At 45.0% G+C, this 19,218-nt stretch overlaps 1 protein-coding gene across 1 annotated transcript in view; it reads left to right on the top strand.

The window, feature by feature from the left end:
- Positions 1 to 19,218, top strand: part of robo4 (roundabout, axon guidance receptor, homolog 4) — a gene marked incomplete at its 5' end in the record, with an annotated part of 65,428 nt that overhangs the window by 15,792 nt on the left and 30,418 nt on the right. The window contains 4 exons of the mRNA XM_083659630.1: positions 14,621 to 14,778; positions 15,008 to 15,128; positions 17,906 to 18,044; positions 18,961 to 19,088. Coding sequence (XP_083515756.1) covers positions 14,621 to 14,778; positions 15,008 to 15,128; positions 17,906 to 18,044; positions 18,961 to 19,088 — 546 coding nt within the window. The remainder of the gene's footprint in view (positions 1 to 14,620; positions 14,779 to 15,007; positions 15,129 to 17,905; positions 18,045 to 18,960; positions 19,089 to 19,218) is intronic.

Raw genomic sequence — 19,218 nt, 5'->3', positions numbered from 1 at the left:
TCTGTGCGTAATGATGTTTCTGCGCTGCGCTGCGCGGAGATTATGGTGCGATCAAGCGCAGCGAGTGTTTTAGCGCCTGGAGCGCAGATAAGAGGTGCTTTTCAAAGCTCTTAGCGCAAAGTAAATGTGCGCTGCTGACGATAGGATAATGCCATCTATCCCCACATTTTAGCACTGAAGCGCTTGCTTTGGCATGTGGCACACCTATGCCCAGTACAATTATAACAGGCATGCACTTGTGCCCGCCCCCAATTTGCATTGCGCACAGCTTTAAAACGAGCGCAAACGCTAAATTACCGCTTTTGTGAAGATAGGGCCCGTCATCTCTTAACTGGAATGTCAATGTAAGCCTTATCGTAAAGGAATGGCAAGTCAAGAAGTAAAAGTCTCAAAGGCAGTGATGTGTGACTTCTACCGAGCTGTGATAGAGAGTGCTCACGTTCTCTATCACAGTTTGGTTCAGAAACTACTCAGCTGAGGATTGAGAGGAGCTGAATATGGTTGTGAAAACAGCATTACAAATCATTGGTCAAGACTTGCCAAGCATCTGTGGCATCTATAATACCTACATACACCCAGTCTGTGACATCTATAATACCTACATAGACCCAACCAATGCACAACTATAATACCTACATATACCCAGTCTGTGACATCTATGATACCTACATACACCCAGTCTGTGACATCTATAATACCCACATACACCCAGTCTGTGACATCTACAATACCTACATACACCCAGTCTGTGACATCTACAATACCTACATACACCCAGTCTGTGACATCTACAACACCTACATACACCCAGTCTGTGACATCTATAATACCTACATACACCCAGTCTGTGACATCTATAATACCTACATACACCCAGTCTGTGACATCTACAATACCTACATAGACCCAACCAATGCACATCTATAATACCTACATACACCCAGCCAATGCACATCTATAATACCTACATATACACAGTCTGTGACATCTATAATACCTACATACACCCAGCCAATGCACATCTATAATACCTACATATACACAGTCTGTGACATCTATAATACCTACATACACCCAGCCAATGCACATCTATAATACCTACATATACACAGTCTGTGACATCTATAATACCTACATACACCCAGCCAATGCACATCTATAATACCTACATATACACAGTCTGTGACATCTATAATACCTACATACACCCAGCCAATGCACATCTATAATACCTACATATACACAGTCTGTGACATCTATAATACCTACATAGACCCAGCCAATGCACATCTATAATACCTACATACACCCAGCCAATGCACATCTATAATACCTACATACACCCAGTCTGTGACATATATAATACCTACATACACCCAGCCAATGCACATCTATAATACCTACATATACACAGTCTGTGACATCTATAATACCTACATACACCCAGCCAATGCACATCTATAATACCTACATATACACAGTCTGTGACATCTATAATACCTACATACACCCAGCCAATGCACATCTATAATACCTACATATACACAGTCTGTGACATCTATAATACCTACATACACCCAGCCAATGCACATCTATAATACCTACATATACACAGTCTGTGACATCTATAATACCTACATACACCCAGCCAATGCACATCTATAATACCTACATATACACAGTCTGTGACATCTATAATACCTACATAGACCCAGCCAATGCACATCTATAATACCTACATATACACAGTCTGTGACATCTATAATACCTACATACACCCAGCCAATGCACATCTATAATACCTACATATACACAGTCTGTGACATCTATAATACCTACATACACCCAGCCAATGCACATCTATAATACCTACATATACACAGTCTGTGACATCTATAATACCTACATACACCCAGCCAATGCACATCTATAATACCTACATATACACAGTCTGTGACATCTATAATACCTACATAGACCCAGCCAATGCACATCTATAATACCTACATACACCCAGCCAATGCACATCTATAATACCTACATACACCCAGTCTGTGACATATATAATACCTACATACACCCAGCCAATGCACATCTATAATACCTACATATACACAGTCTGTGACATCTATAATACCTACATACACCCAGCCAATGCACATCTATAATACCTACATAGACCCAGCCAATGCACATCTATAATACCTACATATACACAGTCTGTGACATCTATAATACCTACATACACCCAGCCAATGCACATCTATAATACCTACATATACACAGTCTGTGACATCTATAATACCTACATACACCCAGCCAATGCACATCTATAATACCTACATACACCCAGCCAATGCACATCTATAATACCTACATATACACAGTCTGTGACATCTATAATACCTACATACACCCAGCCAATGCACATCTATAATACATACATACACCCAGCCAATGCACATCTATAATACCTACATACACCCAGCCAATGCACATCTATAATACCTACATACACCCAGTCTATGACATCTATAATACCTACATACACACAACCAATGCACATCTATAATACCTACATACACCCAGCCAATGCACTTTTTGTCCCCCTCCCTTCTGGAAAAAGGGCACGCATCATCAAGAGAATAACTAATTGCCTGCGTAACAGCTCATACCCTGAAGCAGTGAGGGCCCTTAACTTCTCTTTTTGGCCAGCGCACGCAGAGCAGAGCTGGTGTTACAAGTGGCTTTGTCCGAAATGAATCTAAGCACGACTTCACAAGAGACTTCATGCATTAGAGTGTTCTGTTGAGTGATGTCTGCTCCACACCAATCAGAGGAAGCCTTTTCAGCCTTTGGGTGAGAGCTGCGGGACTCAGCCAATCAGGTCAAAGTCCTGTTGAGTTAGAGTACGTCAGATAGCCTAGTCAGGGGTGGCCAAACTTTTTTGCTTGTGGGCCGCATACAGAAAACAATATTAAGCACGGCAGTTTTCGCGGCAAAAAGAATTGACCAGAAAACCCTTGTGCCATCAAAAATGTTATTTCTACCTAAATAAATATATGACACATAGTTTATCGATGTGCTCACCTATTACAATGGGTATTTCTGTATGTTTTAAAATTTTCTTTTCCTGTGCCAACAGGTTAAGACAGAGATAATTTAACATAACATTAGTATTAAACATTCATTCAGTATTAAAAATGTTTAAAAATAAATAGACCAGGTCAGGGTACTCAAGTATAACCCATTTTCAATAGTTTTTTCAACTTTAAAACAGAAAAACAGATAAATGTTTTTAGCAATACTTTTTTTTTTTTTTTTTTAAATTCATGGCGGGCCACTTAAAAACGGGCAGTGGGCCGCAGTCCGCGGGCCGTAGTTTGGCTACCCCTGGCCTAGGTTGTGTTTGTTTGTTTGTCAAAAAAAAGTGTTCATCTGTCTTTGTAGTATTTAGTAGTTTAGGTTTAGTTTTAGAGTACGTCAGATAGCTTTGTTTTACAAACAAACAGATGTGTTTGTAAAAATAAAAATACATGTTCGTCTGTTTGTTTGTTGAGTTTAGTTTTGGGGCCAGGGACAGGTTAGGGATAGTCATGGGTCGAAAGTGTTGTGTTCCCGGGTGCAAAAGCTACACCAGTGTGCAGTGCATCAGTTTCCCGGAGACTCGGACATCAGGCTGGATTGGCTGCGACAACTGGGCCCAGCAGATCCACTGCCTCGAGAGGGTGTTTGGCTGCAATCCTGCATTCCCCCCCGGATAGTTTCTCTAACCCACTGCCCCAGTAGGGCAGCACCGGTGTCACGGCCACTACCAGCAATACACTGTGTTGTTTTATTTGAATATTTCGGCTGTTTAGAAATAGAATGCATTTCAGGAAACTGCTCTAGCTTTCATTGCAAAACTTTGGCCAATGCTAATTAGCCGACTCCTGTCTGCCTGCCATCACGCTAGCATATTAGCCAGGCTAATATGCTCGAGGCTAATTTAGCCTCGAGCTACACTGACTACAGACCCTGACAGCTTTGACTAGTGTTGGCTCGCTCCCCCAGTGGTCCCGATGCATCCATACACTTCTATTACCTTCAGATAAAGGTTGTAAGCTCACCTGTAACTATCGGTGACATTCCTGATACCATCCACTTCCATGATCTTTAGACATGTTGTAAACGCATCCCAGCATATCGGCGACATTTTGGAACCCTCAGTATTGTGCTAACGCTATCCTATGCTAACGCTAATTTTCACAATAACGAACAAGGCTCATTCAGTGCAGGCTTAGTTTTATAACTTTTACCTGCTGCTCCTACGGTGGCCCTGAAGTGCAAATCACAACCGCAAATCAGAAAACACAACGACATATTACTAAACACAACGACAAATAAGAAAACACAACGACAAATCAGAAAACACAACAACATTAACCAAACCACAACAACATTAACCAAACCACAATGACATTAACCAAACCACAATGACATTAACCAAACCACAACGACATTAACCAAACCACAATGACATTAACCAAACCACAATGACATTAACCAAACCACAATGACATTAACCAAACCACAATGACATTAACCAAACCACAATGACATTAACCAAACCACAATGATATCTCCACAACCACAACCATCCAAGTCCACAACCATCTCCTTGGTTTTGGAGATGTTTAGGGTTAAGTTGTTTATGCACAATAATAATATATACAATCATGTGACAATACATATTGTGGGGCAGAAAAATGAATCGTGAAAAGAATCGTGATATATCAAAATTATATTATTTGCACATAATGATGTGATGTGATAATGTTTATGTGGTAGAAATTTCTATAAGAATAATCTGAGGCTGGAAAGTCGAGAAACGTCCATTTGTTTAATTGTCTGCAAACAATGGCATGGTGTTCACCCAAGCAAGTGTGTAGAACAAAGAGGGCTAGACAGCAGTATTAAAAGGTTACTTCAGCTACAAGTGGCTTGATCTAAGATAAGAGTTTTGGTTTTAGACAAAAGGCCAGTCTCTGTAAGATTCTCGAATCCGCCCACCCGACACCTACACCCGGAGGCACATTCGACGGAGAACTCATAACATGCAGAATAAAGGATTGTTTAGACGACAACGGTATCTGTATAAAACAGTAAACTTTTGTTGCGGCTTGGCCGTCTGATCGGCGTTTATACGACAACGTTGCGATAATAAAAAATATGAATGGTGGTGGACGGAGAATAAGGTTACTTTTTTGATCCCGTTTGAATTGTGCCACGGGGTGCGAACGCTAATTTTGTCAATTTAAAACATAACTTTGCATGTCAAGAAAGTCACAGTTTGTCGTCAAACTGAAACGTAGGGGTTAGTTTCGTATAAAAACTACATAGCTCATGGAAGCTCGTGGCATGTCGCCGGTCTTCAGCTTTGCCGGTAGAGAAAGTGACGTCACTTAGTGTATGTAGTCTTTCTGATCAAATCAACTCTCAATAACTGTCAAACTAGATGAATGACTTCAAAACCGTTTACAGTTTGAGAGTTGATTTGAGTTAATGAGTTATTAATTTGAGTTAGTGTGGACCAGTGATGTCACTGGTCCACACTTTAACACTCAATAACTGTCAAATTAAATGACAGACTTCAAAACCGTTTACAGTTTTCTGATATACTACTGATGTTCTAATGATACAAAGCTGGTTGAAAATGGGCGGAGTGTTCCTTTAAGCTATTGCTGCATGGTGCAATTGCGGGGAAAGAGGGAAACTGTATAGCCTACTGGCCGGCACAACTTTCTCAAAACCAATCTACTGTTACCTCACACCACAGACCTGTATGGTCGGGAATTATGTAGCCTAATAAAACCATCACAAACAAATTCTCATTTTTAAATCAAGTTGTGTTTTTTCTGCAATGTAGGCTATAGTTGAAAATCAACGTGGCATTCTGAGGAGGGAAGAGTGTGTGCGCGCACGAGGTGTTGGAGAGAGAGTGACATCCATGCCGTGCGTAATGTATCCAAGCGAGGATTTCCTGCACTACGTGGAGAATACTGTGTGCGCTCAGGCGTATGCCTGGCGTAGTGGGGTTTTTTGCACTAAGACCTGCTATTTGGTGGCGTTAAAATTGAGAGCACCAAAGGACCTTTTTTCTAACACATTGTGCTGGAACGCTTATTTTGGCACGGGCAACGCCCAAATCTCTGTTTACGCTCGGAACATGGCGATGGTATCTTCGCCAGAGCGCAAAATGACACTGGCAGATGATAGGCTAAGAGGCACACCGACATGCCTGGGCCACGCCTACACCTGTGTTTGCGCTTAGATTCCAGCGCAAAACTGGATGGTGGAGGCAGACGATAGCTTAAGACGCAGGGAAGATAGCATAAGAGGTGCGCAAACGGCTGCGCAAACAATAGCGCCGTACGACGATAGGGCCCGTTGTCTCTCTCTCTCTCTCTCTCTCTGTCTCTCTCTCGTGCACCACTGTAAAATAAAATATACAATTATTTAATTTTTTTATATTTCTCATAACCACAGCGTCCTTCTAGGGAGAAGAAGAGGGGAAGGGGAGCTGGTATGGATGCAGGAGAAGACGTGTGTGGACAGAGATAGATTATTCTGCTCCATTCATGCAAACGACTTAGTGAGGATGTAGCCTTAACAATGCCAGTAAGGAAGATTAAGCTTGACTGGAATAAACACACACACACACACACACACACACACACACACACACACACACACAGACAGACAGACAGACAGACAGACCTGTGAGATCTGTGAGCCAATACCAAAGCACTTGATTGCCCAGGAGCTCTATCTTCCCCCTGGCCTTAAATTTGCGTTTATGGCCCGTCGCTATTAGTGGGCATGGTCAGGCGCATTCCCTAATTTTTCCTTGGCACTAAACAGCAGAATCCGCGGCGCTAATGATTTAACCACGCCTTTTTAAGCGTATAATTATTCACAAGTGTTGGATTGGTGGTCTCCAGTAAACCAATCACATTCTTCCCATCCAAGGTCCCGATCCACCGAGATGCTCCAGTCCGGTAACTCCGGTTGCGGCTGCATGCTGTCATCTCTTCATGGCAATTTGGATATCTCAGCGCATCACAGATCATAGCCTAAATAAAACCATTCAACCTACAGGCAAATACAGATCTGTTCAGCAGGGCTGATGGTCTCCCTGTACAATATAGAACATTAACTATCGGTGACATTCCTGATACCATCCACTTCCATGATCTTTATATGTTGTAAACAATAGTGAACAAGCACCCCCACTCGGCTGATTCAGGGCAGGCTTAGTTTTATAACTTGTAGGCTACCTGCTGCTCCTGCACATCACAACACAGGCTAAATGATGCAACATAAATATAGCCTACATTATGTAAAGTCTTGTTGGAGCGGACATTACAGTACAACCGTGTTATGGTTGTCACTCAACTATAACACGTATTTGCGACGGATACATTATATATGACCTGGATTACATGTATGTTTCACATAGGGTTGTGTTTTGATTTTTATGTTTTATTTTGTCCAATATTTAAATGTTATTGCATGTTGTGTTAACATAAATATTATAAATATTAATATTTATAAATATAGGCTGATTTGGTTGCTTTTTCTTGTGAAAATGTCTTAAGCCTCAATGCATGCTGGCCTGGGAGAGATGCAAATGTATGTCTGTGTGTGGCGTTTGGTAGGGGAGCTGGCGCACTGAATAAGGCCTGGTTTTGAAAAGCGTTAACCCGCAAAATTAACGCCAGTTGGGAAGATCGCTTTAGGCTGGTATTTAAGGCCGAAACGCCCATTCTGGCCTATTCTGGCACTGTGCCACGTCTCTTCAGCATAAAGCGCATTCCGGGGCTTAAAAAGATGACGGTATCTTTATCTTCCCGAGTCAGCGGTAGGCAGGCGTAAAGCGTCTTTTTTGCGTTTAAGGCCAGTTTAGCGCCTAAGGCCAGGGGGAGAATAGAGCCCCATATCTACACTCCAGATCCCCATATGGTCAGATCCCCTGCAGCTACTTCCTCCAACCCCACACCTATTATATATTATATATATATATATTATATATATACTATATGAAAGTCATGGATGATGGAGATGTATGTGATGACAGAGACAGATGGGTGCAGGGGTCCAATGTCAATGTTTGTCAGAGGGGAGGGGGTCAAACAGTGGCGGTAATTGACCTCCGACCCCCGCTGTTTACTTATCAGGATCCCTATGCAGAGCTCGGCCATGAGCTCCACATGTAGCAGCTACTCTTCCTGGAGTCTATGCAGGACACAGAGCCTCAAAGCTGCAGTGGGCAACAGCATTGTGATGACAGCATGGGGGGAAAAGCACATTAGGACAGCAGATAATGAGTTTCAGTCTGTAATCGCAAAGAAACATCTTTTCCAACATGCCTGTTTAATGGTGTGGAGACAGCCTTTGCACCGATATAATGGTTTTGGGCAAGAAGAATGAATGTAAATCTAGTTGTTTGCTGCCTGTCATTACCTGTCAGCTTTTGTTTGAAAAGCTTAGTCACTCAATTGGAGAGTGAAAATAGGTTTTAAATTGAATGCATGGCTAATGGGCTGTAAAGGAAGGTTTAAAGTCTGCCTTTGTAGCTGGTAATGAGTCAAGTCCACTCCACTCCATGGTTTTTACAGCTGTATAGCTACAGTACATACTGTGGTGTGCACGCTGTTTTTACAGCTGTATAGCTACATACTGTGGTGTGCACGCTGTTTTTACAGCTGTATAGCTACATACTGTGGTGTGCACGCTGTTTTTACAGCTGTATAGCTACATACTGTGGTGTGCACGCTGTTTTTACAGCTGTATAGCTACATACTGTGGTGTGCAGGATGTTTTTACAGCTGTATAGCTACATACTGTGGTGTGCAGGATGTTTTTACAGCTGTATAGCTACATACTGTGGTGTGCACGCTGTTTTTACAGCTGTATAGCTACATACTGTGGTGTGCAGGCTGTTTTTACAGCTGTATAGCTACATACTGTGGTGTGCAGGCTGTTTTTACAGCTGTATAGCTACATACTGTGGTGTGCAGGCTGTTTTTACAGCTGTATAGCTACATACTGTGGTGTGCAGGCTGTTTTTACAGCTGTATAGCTACATACTGTGGTGTGCAGGCTGTTTTTACAGCTGTATAGCTACATACTGTGGTGTGCAGGCTGTTTTTACAGCTGTATAGCTACATACTGTGGTGTGCAGGCTGTTTTTACAGGTGTATCGCTACATACTGTGGTGTGCAGGGTGTTTACAGCTGTATAGCTACATACTGTGGTGTGCAGGCTGTTTACAGCTGTATAGCTACATACTGTGGTGTGCAGGGTGTTTTTACAGCTGTATAGCTACATACTGTGGTGTGCAGGGTGTTTTTACAGCTGTATAGCAGCTACATACTGTCATGCTGTGGTATTGGACCCATGAGCAGAGACGACAAAGTCAATAATCAGTTTTAAATCTTTTACTGATTTTCAAGAATTCACAAATAAAACAAGGAACTGAGAAACTACTTAAACAGGGTCGGATGACCGACAATAAACTTAAGTCAGAAGCAAGCAAGTTCAGTCCAGAGGCTTGGAGCCCGGTTTCCCAGAAGGTAGGGTTTAGTCCAGAACGGTTCACAGGAGCACTCGGACAGGAACAGGCGGTGACACAGCAGCAGTGAAACAACGATCAGCAACGGGGTCTGAAAGCAGAGAGGGTTATATAGGCGGCCAACCAGGTGCAGACAATCACAGAATTAGTAAGAACTGATGTCACTGTTTTCTAATAGGCCGCTTTCTCCCGCTGCGCCGCTCAACGCGGGAAGACTGTCCAGCACCATGGACAGCAACGGCTTGGCCTCCGCGCGCCCTGGCCGTTTCAGCACTTCACCTCGTTCCTCTGCTGCAGCCTGGCGCGCCCTCACTGACACTCATTCTAGAGACAGGCCACACTGTGGCCTGGGTGTTACACTGCCCCCTCCTTAGGAACGGCTTCCAGACGTTCCCCTGAAACACTGAGCAGGGTGGGTGGAGGGGGACCCGGAGGCGGGACACAAGAACCAGAGACCCGGGTGAAGAAAGGGCGGAGCCGACGACCTCAGGTGGACGACCTGGGGACTGGCCCAACTGGCGGAGCAGGTCTGGCGGACGGCCAGGCGGACTGCCAGGCAGACAGAGAAGGTCAGGGGGACGGCCCGGAAAACCAGACCCCAGAGGAAGACCAGGACTGGAGCCAGGAGGCGGAACACCCGGACCGGAGCCAGGAGGCGGGACGCCAGGACCAGAGCCAGGAGGCGAAACACCAGGACCGGAGCCAGGAGGCGGGACGCCAGGACCGGAGCCAGGAGGCGAAACACCAGGACCGGAGCCAGGAGGCGGGACGCCAGGACCGGAGCCAGGAGGCGAAACACCAGGACCGGAGCCAGGAGGCGGAACACCCGGACCGGAGCCAGGAGGCGGGACGCCCGGACCGGAGCCAGGAGGCGGGACGCCAGGACCAGAGCCAGGAGGCGAAACACCAGGACCGGAGCCAGGAGACGGAGGACCAGGACCGGAGTCAGGAGGCGGAAGACCAGGGCTGGAGCTAGGAGACACAAGACCAGAGTACCTGCGAGACATCGGGACCAGTGGCACACCCAGCACAGGAAGTTCCTGCACCACAGGAAGCTTACGGGGTGTAGGAACAGGTGGCTCCCGTAGCACAGGAAGTCTGCGGGGCGCAGGAATCGGTGGCTCCCGTGGCACAGGAAGTCTGCGGGGCGCAGGAACCGGTGGCTCCCGTGGCACCGGAAGTCTGCGGGGCGCAGCAACCGGTGGCTCCCGTGGCACCGGAAGTCTACGGGGCGCAGCAACCGGTGGCTCCCGTGGCACCGGAAGTCTGCGGGGCGCAGCAACCGGTGGCTCCCGTGGCACCGGAAGTCTGCGGGGCGCAGCAACCGGTGGCTCCCGCAGCACAGGAACAGGCCGCACCAGAACCATCAGACCATGGGGAACAGAGACTGGAGGCTCCGTAGCACTGGGCAGTGAGTGCTCTATAACCCTGGGCAGTGAAGGCTTGGTAACACTAGGTAGTGAAGGTTCTACAGCACTAGGCAGTGAAGGCTCTACAGCACTAGGCAGTGAATACTCTGTAACACTAGGCAGTGAAGGCTCTATAACACTGGGCAGTGGAGATTCTATTGCACTAGGCAGTGAAGACTCTTTAACACTAGGCAGTGAAGGCTCTGTAGCACTGGGCAGTGGAGATTCTATTGCACTAGGCAGTGAAGACTCTTTAACACTAGGCAGTGAAGGCTTTGTAGCACTGGGCAGTGGAGATTCTATTGCACTAGGCAGTGAAGACTCTTTAACACTAGGCAGTGAAGGCTCTGTAGCACTGGGCAGTGGATATTCTATTGCACTAGGCAGTGAAGACTCTTTAACACTAGGCAGTGAAGGCTTTGTAGCACTGGGCAGTGGAGATTCTATTGCACTAGGCAGTGAAGACTCTTTAACACTAGGCAGTGAAGGCTCTGTAGCACTGGGCAGTGGAGGCTCTGTAGCACTGGGCAGTGAAGTAGGGCTAGATTTAACCTGAGGAAAGCTACTCAGCTGAGAGCTAGCTGGCTGGAGACTAGCTAGCTGAGGGCTAGCTAGCAGGAAGCTATTTTGGTGGAGGCCAGTCCCACAGTGCCAGCCGCTGGAAGCCCGCCGGCGTCGACGGGGGGACGGACTATGTGAGCCTAGCTGGGGGCTAGCTAGCTGGGAGCTATTGTGCTGGACCCTACATAGCCGAGTGCTAGCTTGCTGGCGTTCAGCATACAGGGCTGCCTCTTGAGCCAAAAACTGAAGAAGAGTAATTTTTTTTTCTTCACTGGCATGGTTGGCCTTGACACTGGGCTGAGACAGAGGCTTGGGTTGGGGGTGCAGATACTCATCCAGCCTAGCACGTATCACATCCAGGTGGGGAATAAAGTGACTCACCCACGGCCTCTCCTTAAACCAGTACTGCTGGGCTGTAATGTCCTCCATACATGATGTTTGAAGATGGTGAGGAGAGGCCATGAGCTGAGCCACTGTCCGGTCGAAGGCAGCTACTTTTGCTGCAAACAGGCGTTTCTCTGCTGGGTCCATTTCTTTTTAGGCTGATCGTACTGTCATGCTGTGGTATTGGACCCATGAGCAGAGACGACAAAGTCAATAATCAGTTTTAAATCTTTTACTGATTTTCAAGAATTCACAAATAAAACAAGGAACTGAGAAACTACTTAAACAGGGTCGGATGACCGACAATAAACTTAAGTCAGAAGCAAGCAAGTTCAGTCCAGAGGCTTGGAGCCCGGTTTCCCAGAAGGTAGGGTTTAGTCCAGAACGGTTCACAGGAGCACTCGGACAGGAACAGGCGGTGACACAGCAGCAGTGAAACAACGATCAGCAACGGGGTCTGAAAGCAGAGAGGGTTATATAGGCGGCCAACCAGGTGCAGACAATCACAGAATTAGTAAGAACTGATGTCACTGTTTTCTAATAGGCCGCTTTCTCCCGCTGCGCCGCTCAACGCGGGAAGACTGTCCAGCACCATGGACAGCAACGGCTTGGCCTCCGCGCGCCCTGGCCGTTTCAGCACTTCACCTCGTTCCTCTGCTGCAGCCTGGCGCGCCCTCACTGACACTCATTCTAGAGACAGGCCACACTGTGGCCTGGGTGTTACAACATACTGTGGTGTGCAGGCTGTTTTTACAGCTGTATAGCTACATACTGTGGTGTGCAGGCTGTTTTTACAGCTGTATAGCTACATACTGTGGTGTGCAGGCTGTTTTTACAGCTGTATAGCTACATACTGTGGTGTGCAGGGTGTTTGCTTCAGGGACTGTAAACTGTGTATGTGTGTGCGTGCATGCGTGCGTGCGTACTACAGTATACAGTGTGTGTGTATACTACACTACAGTATGTGTGTGTAATGTATATTACAGTATACAGTGTGTGTGTATACTACACTACAGTATGTGTGTGTAATGTATATTACAGTATACAGTGTGTGTGTATACTACACTACAGTATGTGTGTGTAATGTATATTACAGTATACAGTGTGTATACTGATAAATAATGACACAGCAACATTTGTCTGTGGTAGAATGTGTGTCTGTTTGGGGATCCAGAACATGAACATCTTGGCATTTGAATATTGTTAGGTTAATTGCTTTGTTTTTGTCTTCTGAGTGAGTGCATGAAGTATGGCCAACACTAACTGACACCAAAGAACAACAACATGTCCAATACTAACTAGCAATGTACCTGGTGCAGGTATGGATTTGACTCGGGCTACAGACAGATTCGGCTCGCCCTACCGGATGTGCTCAGCTTGGTCTAACCCTAACCCTGACCCTGATTCATATTTTTAATGTCTATCATGTCGGATAACATCAATAGCTTAGCGTTAGCTTGTTAGCTAATCTAAAGCTGTCGGCCATTTTAACCACGTTGATCCCACCACCTGCAGGTACAGCCAATCACAATGCGTGCTTGTGACTGCCCGAGCTGAAATTGAATTTGGACCCGAGCCGAAATTCCACCGACACTCGCATTGCCTGGGTTAAATAGGCACAACATTTTGCTTGGCTGGAAATGATGGTGGTGTCGAGGTGGTTTTCAGGACTTTAGAACCTTGTCATGGAATTCGCTGGATCATAATACAAAGCCATACACCTTTGCAGCCCAATCCGACCTGGGGTGTGGGCATGAGGTGGTTTGTAGGGCTTTCCAACCTGCCCATGACCTTCCCCGGATCATAACCCACCCCCATACGAAATTTCAGCCCAATCCGACCTGGGGTGTGGGCATGCATTAAAGATACACACGGACGCACACAGACAGACACGCACACAGACAGACACGCACACAGACACATACACGCACACAGACAGACACGCACACACACAGACACGCACACACACACACGCACACACAGACACGCACACACACAGACACGCGCACACACAGACACACACAGACAGACATACACACAGACAGACATGCACACAGACAGACACGCACACACACAGACATGCACACAGACAGACATGGATTGGACACATAGACACGCACACAGACAGACACACACACACACACACAGACTGTCATGCACACAGACACATAGACACGCACACACACAGACACGCACACAGACGGACACGGACACAGATGGACATGCACACAGACAGACACGCACACACACAGACATGCACACACACAGACACGCACACACACAGACACGCACACAGACAGACATGCACACACACAGACACGCACACACACAGACACGCACACACACAGACACGCATACAGACAGACACGCACACAGACGGACACGCACACAGACGGACACACACACACACAGACACGCACACACACAGACACGCACACAGACAGACACGCACACAGACAGACATGCACACAGACAGACACGCACACAGACAGACATACACACAGACAGACATACACACAGACAAACATTGTCCACACTGAGCAAATAAATGAAGCACTGCTGCTCAAGTGTCCTGGTCACTTCTAGTATCGCATGTCCACTAAAGTGGTGTGAGATTGAGCCCTCAAACCTTTGTTCTCTGCTTTTGTAGTGTTGCGGGAGGAGTTCAGCGTGCAGCCCAGTGATGTGGAGGTGGGGGAGGGGGAGGTGGCTGTGTTGAACTGTGGTCCTCCAGTGGGACATCCCGAGCCTAACGTCACCTGGAGGAAGAACGGCCTCCCTATCAACAGCACTGACCAGCACTACACTGTAAGTCCCCCGAAACATGATACAGTTTTAATATAGTGTGTCTACTGCATAGTGTCAGTGATGCCTACTTAGTGCGTTGTCTACAGTCATATAATGTACAGCCTAAATATGGGTAAGCTCTAATTAGATAGTGATAGGACAAGTACATTGAATATTTTGCATTGCATTTAGATGTTTTCCTCTGTAGACTTTTGTGTTTTCCTACCTGCTCATTCTAGTGTGTTTGTAGGAGCTGAGGGGCAAGCTGATCATCGCCCCTGCAGAGCGGAGCCACTCTGGAGTTTACGTGTGTGTCGCCAGCAACACTGTGGCAGTGAGGGAGAGCAGGGCAGCTCGGCTGTCTGTGCTGGGTGAGACAACGTGTCCCTTAGTACTTGAGACTAGTGTTCTCACAATACACTAGCAGAATGTTAGGGGCGTCTGGGTAGTGTAGAGGTAAATGCGCTCACCTACTGTACCACCGCGGAGACCCACTGTACCACCGCGGAGACCCACTGTACCACCGCGGAGACCCACTGTACCACCGCGGAGACGCCGGCGTCCGTAGGGCGGCAATTTTGGCCATTTGAAGCCCGATATGGAGGAATATCTCATTTTAAATTAATATTCAGATTAGACTATTGTAATGTCATTATTTGCCCTTTCTCACTCACCTCCATATCATCTATACCAGCTCTCCTTGCCCTGTTGATTCATCATGCTCTCTGTCTCTCTCTCCCTCTTTGCTCTGAATACCCCAGAGTTAACAAAGAAATACTATCAGTAAACTAATGACTTAGAAATACTATTGATACACATATGGAGTCCAACAGGAGTCTGTTATTATAGACTGTTGTAGGCCAGGGACAACTGATTTAGTATGAATGGCTTGCAAAAAAAATAGAATCCCTGCATTGATTAAATATTGGCTAGAAGAAATGTAAACACTCAGACATTTCTGTGAAGTAACAGCCTATTTCACTATGGACTAACAGCTTAATTTCCAGTAGGATATACAAAAGTTGAATAATATTCACTAGGACAGTTCTATGGTTAGGACAAGACAAGAGTTTCACTATAAACTGTCAGACCCTGTAAGTCCACTGAGTAGGAAATTATTATGTAGGACTAGTATAGTATAGCCATCACAGGAAAAAATAAAAATAAAAGGCTTCTTGGAGATTTGGACAATATCACAGCATCATGTTCGATTTAATATACATTATCTTTAATATCACAATCAAATTCATTCTTATCCATAATGTGTATTACTCATTACTGCAAACTGGTTTGTAACTAATTTAATTACTACTTATTTTTCGTTCTCAGGCTTTCATATTTCTGCTTACTTGTAAAGTGGAAAGTCCTCCTTCTTATGAACAAAATAAGGTATAGCACTCCATGGTTTTGTAGAAATGTGATTATCTAAACAGCTGTTCTAATCATTCTGATTGTGCATCCATATAGCACAAACGTTACACGCGGCCGGGAAACCGCATCAAACTATTTAGAAATACTCGGGCGGGGGAGGGGGTGCCTATCTAAAATACCTTAATGTCAATGTCAACTTTGACCATTTCATTTGTTTAATTGGCTCTCTTGCCTTATTTAGACATGATGATGCTGCTGCTGCTGATGATGATCTCACTCAGTACGCATTTCTGATAGAAGCTGGCAGTTCTACGTGGTTTGGGGGCGGACTTGAGGCAGGACTGAACCATTTTATGAAAATCAAAGGATTTTCACACACACACACACACACACACACACACACACACACACACACACACACACACACACACACACACACACACACACACACACACACACACACACACACACACACACAAGTATTAACCCTAACATACATGTCTTTTGATGGTGGGAGGAAACTGGAGCACCTGGAGGATACCCACACGAACACGGGGAGAACATGCAAACTCCACACAGAGAGGACCTGGGATGGGCCGGGGCTCGAACCCGGGACCTTCTTGCAGTGAGGCAACAGTGCTAACCACTAAGCCCCTGTCAGGTGAATAGAAGCGGCTGATGACTGCACATGTATCGGAGGAAGCATGTGCTAGTCTACAACTCTCCCTAGATCGGCAGAGGGGGTGGAGCAACGACCGGGACAGTAGGGGGAATTGGCCAAGTACAAGTGGTGGGAGAAAATAAAAGTTAAAAAATATATACCGGTACTGTATATATTTTCAGGTGTTTGACTCTGACTGCTGCAGTCCACTGTCAAGAACCAGACTGAGGCTCTGTCTAGTACTCTTCTTCTTCTTCTTCTTCTTCTTCTTCTTCTTCTTCTTCTTCTTCTTCTTCTTCTTCTTCTTCTTCTTCTTCTTCTTCTTCTTCTTCTCCTCCTCCTCCTCCTCCTCCTCCTCCTCATTCCATTATGGTCTTTGTGATTTTTTTTCATCATTATTATTATTATTATTATTATTATTATTATTATTATTATTATTATGTATGAGAATGCATTTTTCAACAATATTGTTATTTAATTTGTAACCAATTATTCATTAATTAGCCTATTTCAGACAGCCCCTCAATTTTAGTTTCTGATTTCTGTGTGGTGCTGATGGACAGCTCCTTTTATCATTAAAATGAAAAGTGCTCTGAAAATACATTATTTGGCCTCCGTAGTATTTACGGTCAGATGTGGGCTGCACACATTTTTGAGATTTTCAAGTGAGCCTTGAGTCGGAAAAGGTGGAGAACCGGTGGTCTACACACATATACGTTCTCTGGAAGTGACTTGCCGACTTGCACACTTACTACTGTATAAATAATGCTCAATAGATAAAAGCCCAACAGGTTGTTTTCCTTGTACTCGAGTTGCATATGGACGGAAATAAAGAAAAATTAGGAGCTCGTTTTTAGGAGTTTATCAACATTAGAATAAGAATTATTTTATTCGGCCATAGTATGTTTGCACATACACGGAAATTGTCTTGGTGTAGAAGGTGCACACGTTACATGAGATATAAACCACACAGTATTTACTTTCAAAAACTTGTATTATTTTAATCCTAGTATCAATTGGGCAAAAATACATAACTCCTGCACAACACAATAACCAGCTACCACAAATGAGCAAAAGGTCCAGTGCAGCACTGAAGCCCCTTTCCTCCCACTGCAGCCAAGCCTGTGTTGGTGCTGAAGCCAGAGAACGTGTCTGTGAGGATGGGGGAGTCCGCCCAGTTCTACTGCCAGGCTAAAGGAGACCCTCCGCCTGCTGTGGTCTGGAGCAGAGAGCAGGGGCCACTGCCCAACGGCAGGTAACCATAGGAAAAATACTAGTTACTAGTTCCATTTATAAAGTAGACTTTATACCTCATTAACGTTGATTTATGATATATGTGTGGGTGCGTGCAATCATGGCATTTCTACAACTAGCAATTCCATGATGTGCAGTGCAGTGGTAAAAATAGTGTATTGCATGTATGTAAATGCATTTATGGTCAAAAATACTGCGCCCTAATTATTGAAACTAAAAATAAAAGTATCACTTCAGACATATATGTATTTCATATAAAACTTAAACATGTTAACTTAGCAGGGTATAAAGAGGTGAACTGCATTTTAAAAAATGAAGTAAAAAACACAGAAAGCCTGGCTGGACCATGTATGAAGAACAAGTACTTGGTTGCATAAGCTTTGAAAAGGATCTTTGCCTCCCAACACTTTCAGTGCCACCTTCTAAAAATGAGTCCAAATTGTGGCTTTCAAGTCTCAGTATAGGAATGCAGTTCATAATAGATCATGACTCAATGGACTATAGAAATGTCCAGTATTTCCTCTTGAGCCATTTCTGTATGCTTCTTGATTTATTGTCTGAGGTCTCTGTACTGCTTGACTGCCCACAACCTTCTATGAAGGCCCAGTTTTTTAACATTGGGTGGGTTGATCATTGTATTCCCAAGGCCATGATAATCACTCCATATTAATATGGAAATGGTCACATTTGAGATATTTTAATTGAACTTTGGTGAAGTATAATTTTGCCTGTTCTTTTTTTTTCAACAATACCTAGCTTTATAGTTTACTTATTTTTCTCCCTGACATTCTAAGTTGTAAATCAAACCAATAAAACATGAAGAAAAATGTCAGTTTCAATTATTTTAGAAGAAATTGTATCAATTATTTTAGAAGAAATTGTAAAAATAAAATAACAAGTAATTACTCTGTGTCTAGGTATCTTGTGGACCCAGACCAGACTCTCCAGATCCACTATGTGACAGCCCAGGATGCAGGGAAATATACCTGCACTGCTGTGAATGATGTGGGTGTGGTCACTGCCAGCGCACAACTACTGGTCGAGGGTAAGAATTAGGGCCCTATCTTCGTACGGCGCTATCATTTGCGCGCCTCTTATTGCTATCTTCCCTGCGTCTTAAGCTATCGTCTGCCTCCACCATCCAGTTTTGCGCTGGGATCTAAGCGCAGACACAG

Source organism: Poromitra crassiceps (genome assembly GCF_964638095.1).
Source record: "Poromitra crassiceps genome assembly, chromosome: 1".
Lineage (NCBI taxonomy): Eukaryota > Metazoa > Chordata > Actinopteri > Beryciformes > Melamphaidae > Poromitra > Poromitra crassiceps.
The sequence above is the reverse complement of the archived record's forward strand: the minus strand, read 5'-3'. Positions and strand labels throughout refer to the sequence as shown.